An 18,723-nucleotide genomic window follows, 5' to 3' on the forward strand; every position below is an offset into this window, starting at 1 on the left:
ACATTGCTCAGAAAACTTCATATCTGATTTCAGAATTACTCCTAGATCTTTTTCATTTTCTGCCACCCTAAGTGTAGTACCACACAGTTGGTATGTTCCTCTGGGGTTACTTCTACCCATATGCAGTATTTTGCATTTGTCAATGTTAAACTTCAGTTGCCACTTCTCAGCCCATCTGCCCAAATTTTCTATATCCTGTTGCAGTACTGTCATTAACAACCCTGCCAACCTTTGCATCATCTGCAAACTTCGACACTTAGCCTGATATACCTTCATCAATATCATTGATAAATATACAAAACAACAGTGGACCCAACACCGAAATCTATGGGAGTCCACTAATAACATTAGTCCATGAAGATCAGCACCCACTGATTACCACACTCTGTCTTCTCCCACTCAGCCATCCTTTTATTCATTGTAGCAACTTACCCTTAATACCATTCTGCTCCAATTTGTACAGTAGTCTTCCATGTACAAAAGTGTCAAAAGCTTTCCTGAAATCTGAGTATATGGTATCAAAATTATTTTTTGCATCCAGTTCCTTTGTAACCACATCATAGTATCCAATCTAATTTGTCAGACAAGACTTTCCCTTAACAAATCCATGCTGTGTCTGCAATCTTGTCTAGATGATCCTGCAATGTATCTTTAACCAGTGACTCCATTATTTTACCCATAACAGAAGTTAAACTGACTGGTCTGTAATTTTTTAGCCTATCTGCCTAGTTTATATGGATCTTAATGTCATTAATCATCGTCACCATCTTGTATCATTAACAAACTTAGTCATGAAACTTGAAATACCTACATCAATATCATTAATAAATACTAAAAAACAGTGAGGGTCTCAACACTGAACTGTGTGGTGTCCCAGTCATAACATAAGTCCATGAAGATCACTTGCCATCTATAACTATTCTCAGCCGACCGGGCTAGCCGAGTGGGTAAAGTACCTGCCCAGCAACCCAAAGGTCGCGGGTTCGATTCCCGCCTCGGGCTTGGATCAAAGTACTGCAAAAACCTTGGGAGGTGCAATATGGCCACAGAAGCCGATGCGCCAACAACTACCAAATCAAAAAAAAAAAAAATAAAAAAAAATAACTATTCTCTGTCTCCTAATACTTCACCATCTCTTTTCCCTCTAATAGTAATGGTCCAGTGCCACATTGCTTCAGTTTATACAAAGGTCTTTTATGAAGAACAGTATCAAAAGCTTTACGGAAATCGAAGTATATAATGTATTTGCATTTAAGGAACTTAGATGGAAATTATTCTTTGCATTCAATTTCCTTTATTGCAACCGCAATGTTTTTTTAATTTTATTGCTCAGTCAAGATCTCCCTTTAAAAAGTTGTTCTGTGATTGCTTCATAACTCCATTCCTAATCGAATTATCTTTCATTATTTATTTAAGTATTGAATTCATTATTTTACTTAGGACAGAAATCAAACTTATGGATCTGCCATTACCAACTTCGACCCTTAAACCACTCCTATTAAGCAAAGAGACACTTGCTTATCTCTAGCCCATCTCTGGTTTTTTCCATTTCTATAAGCTTTTCATATGTGATTTTAGTTTCAAAATGTTTATTCAGTTTTCCAGAAATCTACATACTCAATGATCAGCTGTATCATGAGCAGAGAACTCTTTGCTACTTTTCCTTGCAGGTTTTGCCAACGTGTTTTCATAATCTGTCTTAACAGGCCTGTCCACCCTGGGTAACTTGATTACAAACTAATTGATACAATTAGTTTCACAATTCATATTTATCCTATGCATTTTGTGCATTTTTTATCTGAGTGTGTTCTCATCAGTTCATTTGACAAATGTTTCTTGTCTAATCCTTGTACTAAACCACTCACCACCGTCTCTTAGTTGGTATAAAAAGTTTAATAGCTTCATTGATTACGAATACTTACCATTTATAATTTTTATTTGTTGAAAACACTAATTGGTCCCACTGAAATGAATGAAAACGCTTAGCCTACTATACTCACCTGATTAAAAACAAAATCCCTTGAGTTTATCCATGATAATCATTACTTTGGAAATATCTCTTGAAAGGAGATATTTCCTTTTCAGTATATTAAATATATAGTATTAAATATTTAGTATCTATGAAAAACAGCAAGGACTTCTTTACTTATATAAACTCTAAAACAAGAGGATGAATCAGATTGGTCCACTTGATATTGATGGTTTGATCATACTGCTCAGATAGCTACAAACTGAATGAGTATTTTGCCTCTACATTCACACATGAGGAGTTATTAAGGTTTGAAAATGGCAGAAGGTTATCAAATTGTAGCAGGGTGCTTAATGATTTTGTAATAACTGAGAGCAAAGTGAAGGAGAAATTGTTAAAGTTAAACATAAGAAAGGCACCTGGGGTGGGTGGAATCTATCCAGTTATATTAAAGGAGGCGGCAAAGCAACCAAGCAAACCCTTAGCCATAATTATGAGAGCATCCTTGAACTTAGAGGAAGTCCCCATGGACTGGAGATGTGCAAATGTATACCCATTTCACAAAGGCGGATCTGAGGGTGACACGAGTAAATACAGTCCAGTTAGTTTAATTTCTGTTCTGGGTAAAATAATGGAGTCACTGGTTAAAGATGCATAGCAGGATCATCTAGACAAGACTGCAGCAATAATTCAGACACAGCATGGGTTTGTTAAGGCAAAGTCTTGTCTGACAAATTTGATTGGATAATGTGATGTGGTTACAAAGGAACTGGATGCAAGAAATAATTTTGATATCATATACTTGGATTTCAGGAAAGCTTTTGACACTGTTGCACATGGAAGACTACTGTACAAATTGAAGCAGAATGGTATTAAGGGTAAGTTGCTACAATGTATGAAATGGTGATTAAGTGGGAGAAGATAGAGGGTGGTAATCAGTGGACACTGCTCTTCGTGGGCTAATGTTATTAGTGGAGTTCCACAGGGTTTGGTGTTGGGCCCACTGTTGTTTTGTATATTTATCAATGATATTGAAGGTATATCAGGCTTGGTGTCAAAGTTTGCAGGTGATACAAAAGCTGGCATGGTTGTTAATGATAGTAATGGCAGTGTGTTACTGCAACAGGTTCTAGAAAATTTGGGCAGATGGGCTAAGAAGTGGTGACTGAAGTTTAACATTGACAAATGCAAAGTACTGCATATGGGTAGAAGTAACTCCAGAGGAATGTACCAACTGTGTGGTACTGCACTTAGGGTGGTAGAAAATGAAAAAGACCTGGGAGTAATTGTGCAGCCAGATATGAAGTTTTCTGAGCAATGCAGACAGGCTGCCAGAGCAGGTCATGGGGTTTTGTCAATGATATACAGGAATTTTTTGCCGACCAGGCTAGCCATGTGGGTAAAGTGCCTGCCTGGCAACCCAAAGGTCGTGGGTTCGAATCCTGCCTCGAGCTTGGATCAGAGTAAATGCAAAAGCTTTGGGAGGTGCATTATGGCCACAGAAGCCGATGCGCCAATAACTACCAAAAAAAAAATAAATAAAAAATACAGGAATTTTTCTAGATGGAAAAGGAGGTGATTATCCTTTTGTATAAGGCAATGGTCAGGCCATGCCTTGAGTACTGCATACAGGTCTGGATGCCTCATTTTAGGAAAGATGTAGATTTATTTGAGTGTGTACAGAGAAGGGTAACAACATTGGTGAGGGGAACGAAGGGGTCTTATTACCAAGAGAGGCTTAAGTTCTGCAAAATTGCAGCAGCTGGAGACTAGGCAACTGCTATGTCATCTGATTGAGCTGTATAAGGCCTTTAATGGGTTGAGCACACTGAATTCTGATTGGATTCTTCTGCTTGCTCTGATTACGAACCTGGGAAAGACAGCTGTAGAATAGATGTGCAGAAATTTACCTTTAGTCAGTGGTGGTTAATTGCTGGAACAAACTTCCATGTGTCATTGTGGAAGTTGATAGCTTAAAGAAATCCAAGAAGGAACTGGACAAACTTTAGAGGGAATGGTTGTGTTAATTTTTTTTTTTTTTTGGCTGATGCTAAATAAGCTCATACGCTTTCTTTCTTGCATCACATGCCTCTATTACTATCTCACATGAATATACACTATGATCACTGCTGTATAGTTGATCTTTGCTAGAATTTTTTTTTTAATGCATGATGCATCACTGCTATTAATCTGATCAGGAATGTTGCTTTTCCTATTGCCCCAGTCTCATTGGCATAGTATAGGTGACTACGGTGGTCTGAGACAGTATTTAAATTCTATATGGTTGGACCAACTGATGATGTTCCCAACAGCAAATTCAGAATGGGAAGAATTCAAAGAATTTATCTTGGAAGCTACTAGGCTTTACATACCAATTAAGAAATATTTTTCAAAGTTTAGGCCTAAATGGATGTCAGATGAACTAATGAGACATATAGCAAAGAAGAAAAATGCATGGGATACATATAAATTAATGGGTGACATGGAAGCCTACGACAGATAGAAGATATGATATGATGGAAGCTGGTCTGTAACCAAGTCACAAAGGAGGTTATGCAGGCAAAGGCAGATTATGAGAAATCTTTGGCAAAGGATGCAAAGAGAAACAAAGAGTTCTTTACCTATGTAAACTCTAGAAGGAAAGAGATAAATCAGATTTGTCCACTGGATATTGATGGTTCAACTGTTGATGATCCTGCTCAGATGGCTAACAAACTAAATTAGTATTTTGTATCTACCTTCACCCATGAGGAGTTATTCAGGGGGGGGAATGCCAGAGGTGAGTTAAACTCAGGCAGTAAGCTGGATGATTTTGTAATAACTGAGAGGAAAGTGGAGGAGAAATTGTTGAAGATAAACATAAAAAAGGAACCCGTGGTGGATGGGATCTATCCAGTTATATTAAAGGCGACAGCAAAGGAAGTAAGCAAACCCTTAGCCATAATTATGAGAGCTTCTTTGGACTCAGGGGAGGTATCCATGGACTGGAGATGTGCAAATGTGACCCCATTTCACAAAGGAGGATCATAGGGCAACACAAGTAATTATAGACCTTACAAGACCTAGACGAGACTTCAGTTATAGCAAGGACACAGCATGATTTTATTAAGGGAAAGTCTTTCCTGACAAATATGATTGAATACTATGATGTGGTCACAAAGGAACTGGATGGAAGGAATAACTTTGATATCATATACTTGGACCTTAGAAAGGCTTTTGATACTGTTGCACATTGAAGACTGCTGAACAAATTGGAGCAGTGTGGCATTGGAGGCAAATTGCTGCTATGGATAAAGGGATGGTTGAGTGGGAGAAGACAGAGTGGTAATCAATGGATTCTGCTCATCGTGGAATTCCTCAGGGTTCAGTGTTGGGTCCATTGTTGTTTTCTGTATTTATAAATGATATTGATGATGGTATATCAAGCTTATTGTTCAAGTTTGCAGACGATATGAAAGTTGCAGGGTAGTTAAGGACACTAATGACAGTACGCTGCTGCAACAGTATCTAGAAAAGTTGAGCAGATGGGCTGAGAGGTGGCAATTGAAGTTGAACATTGACAAATGCAAAGTACTGCAAATGGGTAGTAACCCAGAGGAACGTACCAACTGTGTGGTACTCTTAGGGTGGTAGAAAATGAAAAAGACCTGGAAGTAATTGCACAGTCAGATATGAAGTTTTCTGAACAATGCAGATAGGCTGCAAGAGCAAGTCTTGGGCTTTTGTCAATGATATACAGGAATTTTCTAGCAGGGATAAGGAGGTGATTATCCCCTTGTATAAGGCAATGTCAGGCCGCACCTTGAGTACTGCATACAGGTCTGGAAGCCTCATCTTGGAAGGATGTGGACCTGTGCAGAGAAGAGTGAAATTAGTTAAGCGAAAATAAAGGGGTGGGTATTCTTACCCAGGAATGTCTTTGGTTCTGCAAACTGCAGTGCTATAATGGGATTAAGGGGGATCCCCTGTATTTAGGTACCTGTGAGAAAATTTCACTGAGGTTAAGACTTTGAATGGACTGAGTAAGCTCACTGCTGATGGAACCCTTCCTTTTGCACAGACTACCCACACACATTAGGTTGCATAAATTCAAAATGAGGAAAGTTGTGTAAGTTTGCTTTCAGACAACAAAAAAAATGATTGTTGGAATGAACTCTTATCTGGTGGGTTCTTTTTATAAATTAAAGAAAGAACTATATAAACTCTTAGAAACAATGGACAGGTGATATGGGAAGTGTTGGGTTTTTTTTTTGCTTTATAAGAGCTTGTTTCATTGCCCATATCACCTGTCCATTGTTTCTAATAATAAGGAACTGATGGTTCTGTTATGTCTAAAACCTTTTTGGCAACAGAAAATTTTTTTCTTTTCAAAATAAAAGGTGTGAAAACAATATATATATATATATATATATATAAGAGACTAATGTTTCGATTTTATGTCTAATACTTTTTTTGTAATTTTCAGAATTTTTTTATTTATTAATTTTTTTTTAAAAAAAGGTGTATAAAACACATCATGTTTTAAAATTTTTACTTTTTTTTTTATTACAACTTAAAATGGACTTATAAGTACTGCAATCCATAAAATATTTACGTGCAAAAGCATCATTTTTTTTCAGAATTTTTTTATTTATTAATTTTTTTTTTTAAAAAAGGTGTGTAAAACACATGTTTTAAAATTTTTACTTTTTTTTATTACAACTTAAAATGGACTTATAAGTACTGCAATCCATAAAATATTTAAGTGCAAAAGCATCATTTTAACGTAGCCATCTACCAAAATAGTTAAATTAATTAATTAAATTGGCATCGTTTTGGTTATATCTCATATTGTGAATGCCTTCACAACGAGTTACCATGGTATTGTACTACCTCGAATAAGTAATGCTTCACCAGTGGCAAAGACTACTGCACACCATAGGGCATCTCTCATATTTATACTTCATAACTGGGTTGTCACTATTGCACACCAGAGTACCTGCCCACCCACCAAGGAGAAGCCAACAAGCTTTAAAACAGTGCTGTCTGGGTAGTGGTATCCACTGAGAATAAGTAACAGTAGTCTTCTCCACTGGTGAAGTGTTACTTATTCAAGGTAGTACAATACTGGAAACTTGTTGTGAAGGCATTCACAATATGAGATATAACCAAAATGATGCCAATTTAGTTAATTAATTTAACTACTTTGGTAGATGGCTAAGTTAAAATGATGCTTTTGCACTAACGTATATGTACTTCAATCTATTAATAAATGGTCAAATATTGGCACTATTTAAGTAAAATTCAAAAAAAAAAAAAAAAAAAAAAGCTATTTCCATTAATTAAAAGAGATTTGGGCAGCTTGGTGATTAAATTGTAAGAAAGGTGTGTAAGACTTTTATTATGTCTACTGAAGAAGATATTAAGAAAGAAACAGAAATGTGCACCCCAAAAGAAACAGTTATCTCCTTCCAGTAATGATGCAGACAATTATTAAAAAAAAGTTTGTTACTAAAAATATTAAATATTATGTTTCCAGCAGGTAATTTCTACTGAAGTGTTCACATTTTTTGTTTTTATATGTATTTTTTAAATATTATCAACTAATAGCATACAATAAATAAAAATGGTGTTTTTTGTGTTTAGTAAAATTTGTATTTTTAATTTTTTTTATTATGAAATAAGACTTATGTTTCATAAAGCATGTAATTAAAGTATAATTTCTGTTTTCTAATTTCCAAGAGTTTTTATCTTTAAATTCAAGTACAGCCCCAGGGCTTTGCTGCACCAACTTGTGGTGCCTCCGTAGCCAGGTGGGCAGGAGCAGCAGTGCGTAGCACACGCTTCTTGATTAGACCGAAGTTTGAGTCTATGACCACCAAATACGGAGGATGCAGAAAGGTCAGGGAATGACCACTGCATATCCCCTCCCCCCCCGGAGCAATATGGCCTTAGTTGTTAATGCTTCTAAACACCAAATAACAAAACAAAACAAACAAGCACCAACTTGCTGGTGGATGGGTGGGGAGGGGAGGATGTTTCCTTCGTCTTATAGGTATCATTTCAGCTGAGCTGTGAATTTCCCAAACTATTGATCTTAATTTATTCCAGTAATTAACAGCTCACTGGCTAAAGGAATTAATGCAATGAACCAATTTCAACTTTCTCTACCATTTCAAATAATGGAAACAGCTAATTTGATCATATGCAGAGAAGTTGGGAGGAATGTTTCATATGTGTAAGCTATACTCACTATATTTAAATTCTGCCCCTCCTGCATCTGAGCAATACCATTTTTCTGATATCCCTATAATGAGTGCATTTGATGACTTAACCAATAATGAAAATTCATCAAATTTATTTACCATACACCTAGCGTTAGTGTACAACCAAGTATATCTGCATTCTTAATAACCCTACAGTCCATATATTTGCATGTTCCATGTACGTGTATGGGCTGTTAGAATTACTAAGCAGATCTTTAAACCTTCCCTTCTCCCCATACCTGTATCTTGCTTTTCAGGCTGTTGTATGTACCAGTAAAAGCATGCAAGAATCAATTTGGACTCTGTTTACGGCTGCCATTAATGTCTATGTGTTCTTCCCCAAAAGGTCACAGTTTTCCGATCCACCTAACACTGCCTTTATAGCATCAGCAAATATTCTCCCACCCATTTTATTCAAGTGTATCTTATCCCTGTAAAAAATTCTCTACTGGTAAAAAGCTGAGACCATTCTTAGAAAAATTCTCTCATGAGCCTTGCATATTCTTTCCGGAGCTGAATTTATTTTTATTAAGGCCCTCATTGTTTACGCCCTCCTGTCCTTTCTGAGCAGATTTCCATATACTTTCAAATTTAACTCTAACTTAGAAATTTCTCAACGATGCCTTACACCTGCTAAATAAATTTTCAGATCACCTATGTTATATCATTAGTACTGATTTGTACAACAATATCACCTTTTACGTTCTTAAAAAGTGAGTGATTTAACTTCAGGGGCATGCCATGGCCATACTCACATCCGGTGAGTGGCCATGGCACACCCAGGGTCCTGAGCTGGATATCATCATTCTTCTCTTTCGTGGTGATTCCCTTCTACTTTTGACTCTTGTTTTCTCTCTCTCTCTCTCTCTCTCTCTCTCTCTCTCTCTCTCTCTCTCTCTCTCAGGGTAATTCAGAATTTTTTTTTTTTTTTTTTTGGCTGGTGCAGCATAAGCCTCAGGCTTCCTTGCACCATATGACTAATAATAATAACTTCTATAGTTAAATTTTTTCATGAAGCCATTTTTGCGATAGTTACAAAAACAGACTTCCTTTTACAGTGATGTAGCACTGACTAGATATTATTTGGAATTGTTGCATTTTTAATAGCATTTAGTGAAAAACCTTTACTGAAATTGTTAAGGTAGTTTTCACCTCTTTAATTACCTAATCTGCACAACTGCTTTAACAATCATGAACTGTATTTTCAGACAAACAGCAAAAGATTGATAAAGAGAAAGAAGATGATAGTGCATCTATGGCCAGTTTAGGATCAAATGCGGTAAGAAGTTATCTCTGTAATTTTTATGAACCCAACTGTTTATGGATTTTTAATTATATATTTCAAGTTAAAAATAATATATAGTCCCTTTCACATTGTTGAAGACAAAAAAAAAAGCACATAGTGCCATAACTATATATTTAATTTTGAAAAGTACAATGCACAAACAGTTATAAATCTCACTCACTTTTTTAAAGTTTGTAAATCATCTGTGGACACATTATTTTTATGCACATCTAGTCAGTAGTCGAATTCTTCCCATGGTACAGAGGTGATTGCTCTCCACAAGTTGAACAGCTATTACGATTCAGTCCTTTAGTTCATGTAGTGTAAGCAGAAATTAGGGATGTTCTTGATGATTCCCTTATACTTTTGACTCTCTCTCTCTCTCTCTCTCTCTCTCTCTCTCTCTCTCTCAGGGTGATTCAGAAATTTTTTTTTTTGGCTGGTGCAGCATAAGCCTCAGGTTTCCTTGCACCATATGGCTCATAATAATAATAATAATAATATTATTATCTTCAGTGAAATCTTATTCAGAATGGGCAAGTGGTGTTAAATATGTGAGTAAGATGGTGGCAAAGCATTTGGATTCCCATAGCAAGTCTGGCTGAGGAGGTGATCAATTAATTGGCCAGAGCTCTGTCTTGTTAAAAACTTTTGTTTATGGTCTTACAGCTGCAGATATTGTCTGAGCAGGTTACAGCTCAGATGCCTCCCCCATCTCCAAGAAGACATTTTCTTATACCATGCAAAACATATTTATCTTCAAAGAAACATAAGCAGTTCTGACATTGACATAAGGATTCAAGTATTCACACTAAGGAACTGTTACTTTACCATTAAACACCATGCAGTCATGAATATTTTCATCTTCCATCATTTTGCTTGCTCCCTATCAAAATTTAAAATTAACTCACTTTTCATACTCAATTTTATTTCTGCACTAGCTCTAATTTCTATAGTTTCCTCTTTTATTAGTTAGCTTGTATGCATAAAGTTGTCTTCCTGTTGTCTTCACCATGTATGTTCATCTGTCCATCCACTTGCATTTAATAACATCACTCCTTTTCGATGGATTTTCATAAAATTTAATTTTTCTGTTTTGGTCCTTAGGGCTGTAACAACATTCTCTCAGGTATGTCAAGCTGGACTTGCTACCTGGGAGTCTAAAATAGTGATATTCAGGAAACACACAGATCAAGTGGACCTAATTTCGGCAAAGTTCAATTGTGACAACCAAATCCTCTGCTTGCACCTTCAAGATGGTGGAACTGCTGGTAACTATGGGTATAACCCATGTGCAAGTCCTGAAGTATGGCACCTAGTATACTGGAGGTGCAAACCACCATAAGCACTGATTGAGGAGTGGCACCCACACCACACAGAAGAATGCTGCCTCTCTGTGTTACCAGGCAATACTAGGTGGTAGATGACTCTTGTCAATGCAGTACCACCATTTTTCTTACTGGAGGCTTAAAGCAGTGAAACCAATGTTTAGTCTCCAGAACAAAGCTATGTTAACCCCTCCCCATCTCTTCCATCATGCATTGTGAGTGATGTCTTTTGAGGTTATGTTGGACATTCTGGCGAGATCCAATCTTCCTTACTTTTCGAGTGTACAGTTCTAAAATGGTATCGCAGGTCTGCTGCTAGATAGTCCACCAGATTGAACCTATTGGTAACTCTCTAGGAGGCTTCCAGATCAGCTAGTGTATAATCTCCATGTGTCTGCTCCTTCAAATAGCAACTGGAGGGAGACTGAGTAGTGTGTATGCAGGGAGCATTGTGGCCACATTATGTCAAGGAGCTGGGTATATTCTTACCACATGTATACCATATCCAAAAATTTCATTACTTAATACAGCCAGCATGTTCCCCCCCTCATATTTTCTTACTACTGAATACACTATGAATTGTCAAATTCATGATATAAATCTCCCAAACGCTTAATTGTTCATTTTGCAAATATACATTTTCTCAGTTCTAATCTCAATGATGTCCATTTCCACTTACAGTCTGCCAAACCCCATGTACTTTTTCTGACTGAATTCCAATTATCCATTGATTCAACCACTCTCATCTCAGTTGTCCAAATTATTTGCCATGTGATTCCCTTCATTCAAAAGTGGTGGTACTTGTGCATGCGTCCACTCTGATATTCCCTGTCAGAGACTTAATCATTTGGAATCTCCTCTTTTCAATCTTCTTTGGCTTAAAATCTCTCTTCCACATTCTATAAAAATTCATCTGTTGCCTCTATTATTCTCCCAACTCCACTAATCACTTGGAACTCTGACTTCCTCTCTTTGAAAATTGACTTTCTCCAGTCCAACTTTCCTAACAGTGAGGTAATTTTTCTTGGTAAATTTAGTGTTCACAACTCCAGCTGGCTTTTGTTTTCTAGTCACATAGACTCAGCTAGTCAAGATGCTGAGGCTTTTGCAATTATTAGTGACCTTGCACGGATTGTTCATTTAACTAACAGAATACCAGACAATCCTAACCACACAGTCAACACGCTCGAGGTTTTTTTCACAAACAACCCTTCTAAGTACACAATCGAGTTGAGCAATTGTCTAGGTACCTCAGATCACAGTTTGGTGAAGGTCTCTTTTGCAATGGAGCCTTTTTCTCATGGACATCTCATCCTCTTTTTGTTTGGCATTACAAGAATGTAAAATGGGATGATCTCCAAGGTATCTTCTTTTCTTTTCCTTGGTAAGCTTGCTGTTTTAAATCTTCTGATATCAATGTTTGCTCAGATCTTGTCAGTGAAATTATTCTTGTAGAGATAAAATCCTTTATTCCATACTTCATCTTAAAATCTCAGTCTTTATCTCTTCCATGGTTTTCGAATAAATGTTCTAAGACTGTTCAAAATAAGAACATTACATATTGCAATTGGCATGTATTCAACTCTCCAGCTTCATTTTCTGCCTACACCAAAGCTCGCAATGATTGTAAAGCATTTATTAATCAGTCCAAATTAGATTTCAAACAGACTAAGAGTAGAAACCTTGCTTCTTTTCAAAACCGTAGTAAGGCATCCTGGTCTTCTTACCAAAGCTATTTGGCTGCAACTTTTACCCATCACTATTCCCACCTCTGTCAAAACCAGATGGTTCTATTGCCTCTTCAGCCAAAGATAAAGCTGACTTGCTAGCACCCTACTTTCCTTTTAACTCATAATTTGATGATCTTGGTAAATCACCTCCTACCATTCCCAGTACACTCCATTCAATGCCTCCTCTGGTCTTCTATTAAAAGGATGTCAGAAGGATTTTGAATTGATGCTAAGAAAGCTTCAGGTCCTGATGCTATTTCTGTGCTCCTAAGCTTACTCCTGTTCTCTGTCACCATCTTTCACATTCTTATTCCAAAGTTGTTTTCCCTTCTGCTTGGAATTTTGCAGATATCCAGCCAGTCCTGAAAAGGGTGACAAATCCCTCCCATCCAATTATCGTCCCATTGCACTAATTTCTACTCTTTCTCAAGTAATGGAGAAATAAATTAACTGTCAAATCTTAAATATCTAGTAGCCTTCCATCTGATGAACGATTACCAGTATAGATTCTGCCAGTGTTGTTTAATTGGTGACATTCTGGCTTATGTTGCCCATCTAAGAATAAATTCAATGGAAAATTTTGGTGAAACTAAAGCAGTTGCTCTTGACATTTCAAAAGCTTTTGATTGTGTTTGGCATAAAGATCTTCTAAATAAGCTTCCATCTTTTTTTTTATAATTGGGTATCCAGTTTTCTCTCTCTCTCTGATCACTCACTGGTTGGTAATGGTAGATGTCTTCTAACTTCACCAATGCCGGTGTTCTCCAAGGATCAGTTTTTCTCCCACTCTTTTCCTCTTGTATTTTAATGACCTTCTGGTGATGATAACACAGGTTTTGGTGATGATAGCACATTGCATTCCATCTTTCTGTTTGAGAAACCTTTTGCTAAAATGCTTCAACCTCTCGAATATCCACTATCAATTCCTTAAATGCCGATCTCATATTCTCCAGTTGGGCAAAGATAACTTAGTTGATTTCAATCCTTCTTAAACTCAGTCCCATTTTTATATCTCACAATAAGGATTCTTCTGCACTTATGCTTATCTTCGATGACACTCTGATTTCTAGGCAAGATCATACATCACTATTGGGGATTGCCCTTACTTTTAATCTCTCTCAGCATAAGTAGATTACAAATATTGCTTTCTCCACATATAAAGCTGGGTTTTCTCTTTCGCTCTCAATATTACTTTTCTTAAGAACAGTTCTTTGCTCTGTACAACTCGCAATTCTGCCGTACCATAGAATATTGTTCCCACATCTGCCCCCAAAACCTCTCTCAGACTTCTAGATTCCATTTAGAAGAGGGCAGTTAGGTTAAATAATGAGTCATCTCTAACAAAGTCTGTGTCTTATTGATGTTCTCTTTCTGATGCATGGCTTCTTCTGAATTGGCCTCTATAATTCCTGCCCTCTCTTCCAAACCAGTCTGAACACGTGCCGCAGCCAGTCAACATCCTTTTTCTGTCCAACTTCTGACTCTGAGAACCAACTTTTCTTCTTCCCCATTTATTCATTCAACTTCAATTTTCTGGAACAAACTTCCTTCATATGTATTTCCTGAATTTTCTGCATGGATTCAAGTCTAATGTCAACAAGTATCTTCTTTCATCTTGCCAGCCTTCAACCCATGCATGGTACAGTACTAAGTACTATAGGTTCTAATACCTCTGGTGCTTGGAATCCTCATTAAAAAAAAAAATAATAATAATAATAAAAAAATAAAATAAAAAAAAGAGTTCCATCCCAAATTTAATTAAAATTGGGTCAGTAGAAATTCCCCAATTATTATTTATTTTTCTGTTCTGTCTGCATGTAATACTTCTACTTCCAGTGGATGGATTTTCATAAAATTTTATATTCAGCTTCTTTAGCAAGATTTCTTGACCTACCCCAAATTTCATTGAAATCTAGAATTTATATCTTTTTTTTTTTTTTTTTTATATTCATATTGTCACATAGACTATCCATGTACTTTATATTGTAGCTAACTTAAAATATAAATGCACAAGACATAATACGATATGAACTTAAAATATACTATAAAATATTGGTGATAGTTCACCATAGATAGTTCATAAAAGGAAAACTGCAATCATAGTATAAAGGCATCAATTTAATTGTATCTTGTATTGTGACTACTTTTACAATGAGTTACCACATATCGAACTACCTCGAATAAGTAACGATTCACTATTAGAGAAGACTATTGTTACTTATTCTCAGTGATCACCGCCACCCAGACTACACCATTTCAAGGCTTGTTGTCCTATCCTCGGTGGGTGAGCAGGTACCCTGGTGTTGCAGTCATGCCAACCCAGTTGTGAAGTTAATTCCATAATATGTACGGTGCTACAAGGTGTACAGAATAATACTATATTAAAATATAAATGCACAAGGCATAATACGATATGAGCTTAAAATATACTATACAATTTTGGTTTGGATACACCATAGATAGCTCATAAAAAGAAAAACTACAATCGTAGTGTAAAGGCATCAATTTAATTGTATCTCATATTGTGACTACCTTCACCATGAGTTACCATGTATTGCACTACCTCAAATAAGTAACGCTTCACTAATAGAGAAGGCTATTGTTACTTATTCTCAGTGGGCACCACCACCCAGATGGTACCATTTCAAGGCTTGTTGGCTTATCGTCAGTGGGTGGGCAGATACCCTGGTGTTGCAATCATGCCAACCCAGTTGTGAAGTTAATTTTAATATTGTATTATTTTGTACACCTTCATGGCATCTCTCATATTGTGGAATTAAACTGCTTGTGTGTCTCTGGACTGAGATAAAAAAAACCTATATTACCACAAGGATCAGAATGTCTGTACTATCACAGACATTCATTCACAACCTTGTGATCTTTGAGGCTATCACAGACATTCATTCCCTCAGATATGAAAAACTGGGCTCACTACTGAGAATCTAAAAGGCTGGTGCAACTGGTATTCAGGTGATACCTGAATCATTTGGACTGAAGTCCAGGCATTCTGCAACAACCAAATCCTCTGCTTGCACCTTCATGATGGTGGGACTGTTAGTAACCCTAGGTATAACTCCTGTGTGCAAGTCCTGAAAAATGGTACCTTGTATACTGTAGGTAACCACATAGATACAAACCAACATAAGCAGGAGTCGAGGTGGGGCATCCACACCACATGGAAGAATGCTGCCCCTCTATGTTACCAGGAATTGTTATGTGGTAGATGACTCCACTGCCAAGCCCCACATGCTTTTTCTAATAGAATCTCAATTATCAGTTGATTCAGCCACTACTCATCTCAGTTGTCCTAATTATTTGCTATACGATTCTTTTCACTTCAAAGGTGGTACTTGTATATATTACTGCTCTGATGTTCCCTGTCAGAGACTTAGTAATTTAGTACCTCCTTTTTCAATTTTTTCTGGCTTAAAATCTCTCTACTCCATTCTGCCAAATTCATCTGTTATCTCTGCCATTCTGCCAACTCCAATAACCACTTGGAACTTTTGGACTTCCTCTCTTTGAAACTTGACTTTCTCCAGTCTAATTTTCGTAATAGTGCGGTAATTTTTCTTGGTAATTTTAATGTTCACAACTCCAGTTTTACTTCTGTTTTCTAGTCACATGGACACAGCTGGTCGAGATGCTGAATCTTTTGCAATTACTAATGACCTCACACAGATAGTTCATTTACCTACCAGAATACCAAACAGTTCTAACCACAGCCAGCACTCTTGATCTTTTTCTCACAAACGCTTCAAAGTACATGGTTGAGGTGAGTGGTCCTCTGAGCACTTCATATCACAACTTGGTGGTGTGCTCCTCTTCAATGGAGCCTTTCTTTTATGGTCATTCTCAACCTCATGTTGTTTGGCATATTAAGAATGCAAAATGGGATGAACTGCATGATTTCTGTTCTTTTCTTTTTTTGGGTTACTGTTTTAAGTCTTCTGATGTCAGTGAAATTATTCTTTTATGGATGAAATCATTTATTCCACACTCCACCTTAAAATCTCATTCTTTATATAATCCTTGATTTACCAATATACAGAGTGTCTCAAAAATATTGGTACAAACGTTTATGGGAGGTAGGTAACATCTAAAGGAATGTGAATCGCATAGGAACCCATAACCGGAAACGTGACGGTAAAGTAGTAGTAGAGGCACAAGAAGCAGAAATGACACAAGACAGTAATTAGTGGCAAACATTTATTTGACATAATATTAACAATGGAGTATGAGATGAATGTATTTCATGATGTTACAACAGATGCTCAAAGGTTCCACCATGAGACGCGACGCATGCGTGACACCGACGCAGCATGGATTGGCGGACATGGTCGAACACACCTGGAGTTTCTTTGACAGTAGCAGCAGCACAGATGAGTCTCGCCACAAGATCCATTTCCTTCTCCACAGGCGATTCATACACGATAGATTTGAGTGCCTCCACAGAAAAAAATCAAGGCGCGATAAATCAGGTGAGCATGGAGGCCAGGCAGCGGGTCCACCACGGCCAATCCATCGACGCCCAAAACGCCTGTTCAAATGGTCACGAACACACCTTCCATAACGGGCAGGCACCCTGTCATGTAGAAACCAAATGTTGCGTCTCACATTTGCTGGAACATCATCAAGTAACCCTGGTAGAAATTGTTCAAGAAAGATCCGATATTTAGCTGAGTTCATGCGGAATGGTAACGTGCATGGGCCGACTAAGCAGTCACCGACCATACCTGCCCACACATTTATTGCCAAATCTCCAGGTTAATATTCTACCTACCCCAAAGCTCGCAACAATTTTAAAGCATTTATTAATCAATCCAAATTAGATTTTGAACCGGATAAGAACAAAAATCTTGTTTCTTGTCCAAATGGTAGTTGAGCATTCTTGTCTCTTGCCAAAGCTGCTGGCTGCAACTTTTGCCCATCTCTATTCCCACCGCTCTCAAAGCTCAACAGTTCCATTGCCACCTCAGCTGAATATGAAGCTGATCTGCTAGCATCCTACTTTCTTCTAACTCATATATTGGTGATCTTAGTAAACCACCTCCTCTCATTCCCAGTACACTCCATCCAATGCCTCCTGTGGTCTTCTGTCAAAAGGATGTGAGAAGAATTTTGACCAGCCTTGATGTCAAGAAATTGCCATTTCCTGATGGTATTTCTTCACTTGTTCTCAAAACCTGTGCTGCTGAGCTTACTCCTGTTCTGTTATTCCACTAGTGTTTTTCTGCCCTGCCATTGAATATTGTTCCCACATCTGGGGAGGTGCCCCCCAAAACCTCTATTATCTTCTAGGCTCCATTCAAAAGATAGCAGTTAGGTTAATTAATGACTGAGCCCTAACAAAGTCTCTCCACTTTCTGTCTCATAGACATTCTGTTTCTGCTGCATGCCTTTTCTATAGATACTTTCATGGGAGTTGTTCTTCTGAGTTGGCTTCTATAATTCCCGGTCTCTTCCGAACAAGTGCTGCAACGAGTTAGCATCCTTTTATTTTCCAACTGCACATTCACAGAACCAACTTTTCTTCTTCCTCGTTTATTCTTTCAACTTCCATTTTCTGAAACAAACTCCCTTCATGTAAGTCTAATGAATTGTCAACCTTCAACCCATGCACTGTACTATAGTACCATAGATTTTAATGCCCCTCATGTTTGGGGGGTTTCATTAAAAAAAAAAAAAAAAGTCTTATTTTTGTTAATGACTACAGCTGTATACCCATGAATAGTTTTGTTGTTAAATTAACCATAAAAAGCAAACTTTATTCTGCAGTGTTTCATATCCAAACTACTGCATACAATGCAGCCCTTTCTCAATTTAGCAAATCAATACAAATTAATTAAAGAACTTGAAATTTGTTAAATCTAAAATTATTAAAGATTTATTTTCAAATAAAATAAATTTTTGTGGTGGTGACAACTCCCAACTTTTATTATCAATAAACAAAGCAAGTTAGGAGTTCAAATAATCTAGAAATATGAGCCAAAACACACCCTCCACTTTAAATAAATTATTAAAGGCTTCCTTCCATGAAATTTACAATTTTAAAAGACCAATGAGAAATGAATAAGGAGTTAATATACCATGAATGGCAAAACAGGTTGATGGATGGCAAACTGATCATAATACACGACAGCATTCATGGCAAACTTTAATAGCT

At 37.1% G+C, this 18,723-nt stretch overlaps 1 protein-coding gene across 1 annotated transcript in view; it reads left to right on the forward strand.

Moving 5' to 3' along the window:
• Positions 1 to 18,723, forward strand: part of Taf1 (TATA-box binding protein associated factor 1) — an 818,869-nt gene that overhangs the window by 561,048 nt on the left and 239,098 nt on the right. The window contains exon 27 of the mRNA XM_090374096.1: positions 9,423 to 9,493. Coding sequence (XP_090230222.1) covers positions 9,423 to 9,493 — 71 coding nt within the window. The remainder of the gene's footprint in view (positions 1 to 9,422; positions 9,494 to 18,723) is intronic.

The sequence above is a fragment of the Mastigoproctus giganteus genome, chromosome 5 (genome assembly GCF_048544385.1).
Source record: "Mastigoproctus giganteus isolate SK-2022 chromosome 5, ASM4854438v1, whole genome shotgun sequence".
Lineage (NCBI taxonomy): Eukaryota > Metazoa > Arthropoda > Arachnida > Uropygi > Thelyphonidae > Mastigoproctus > Mastigoproctus giganteus.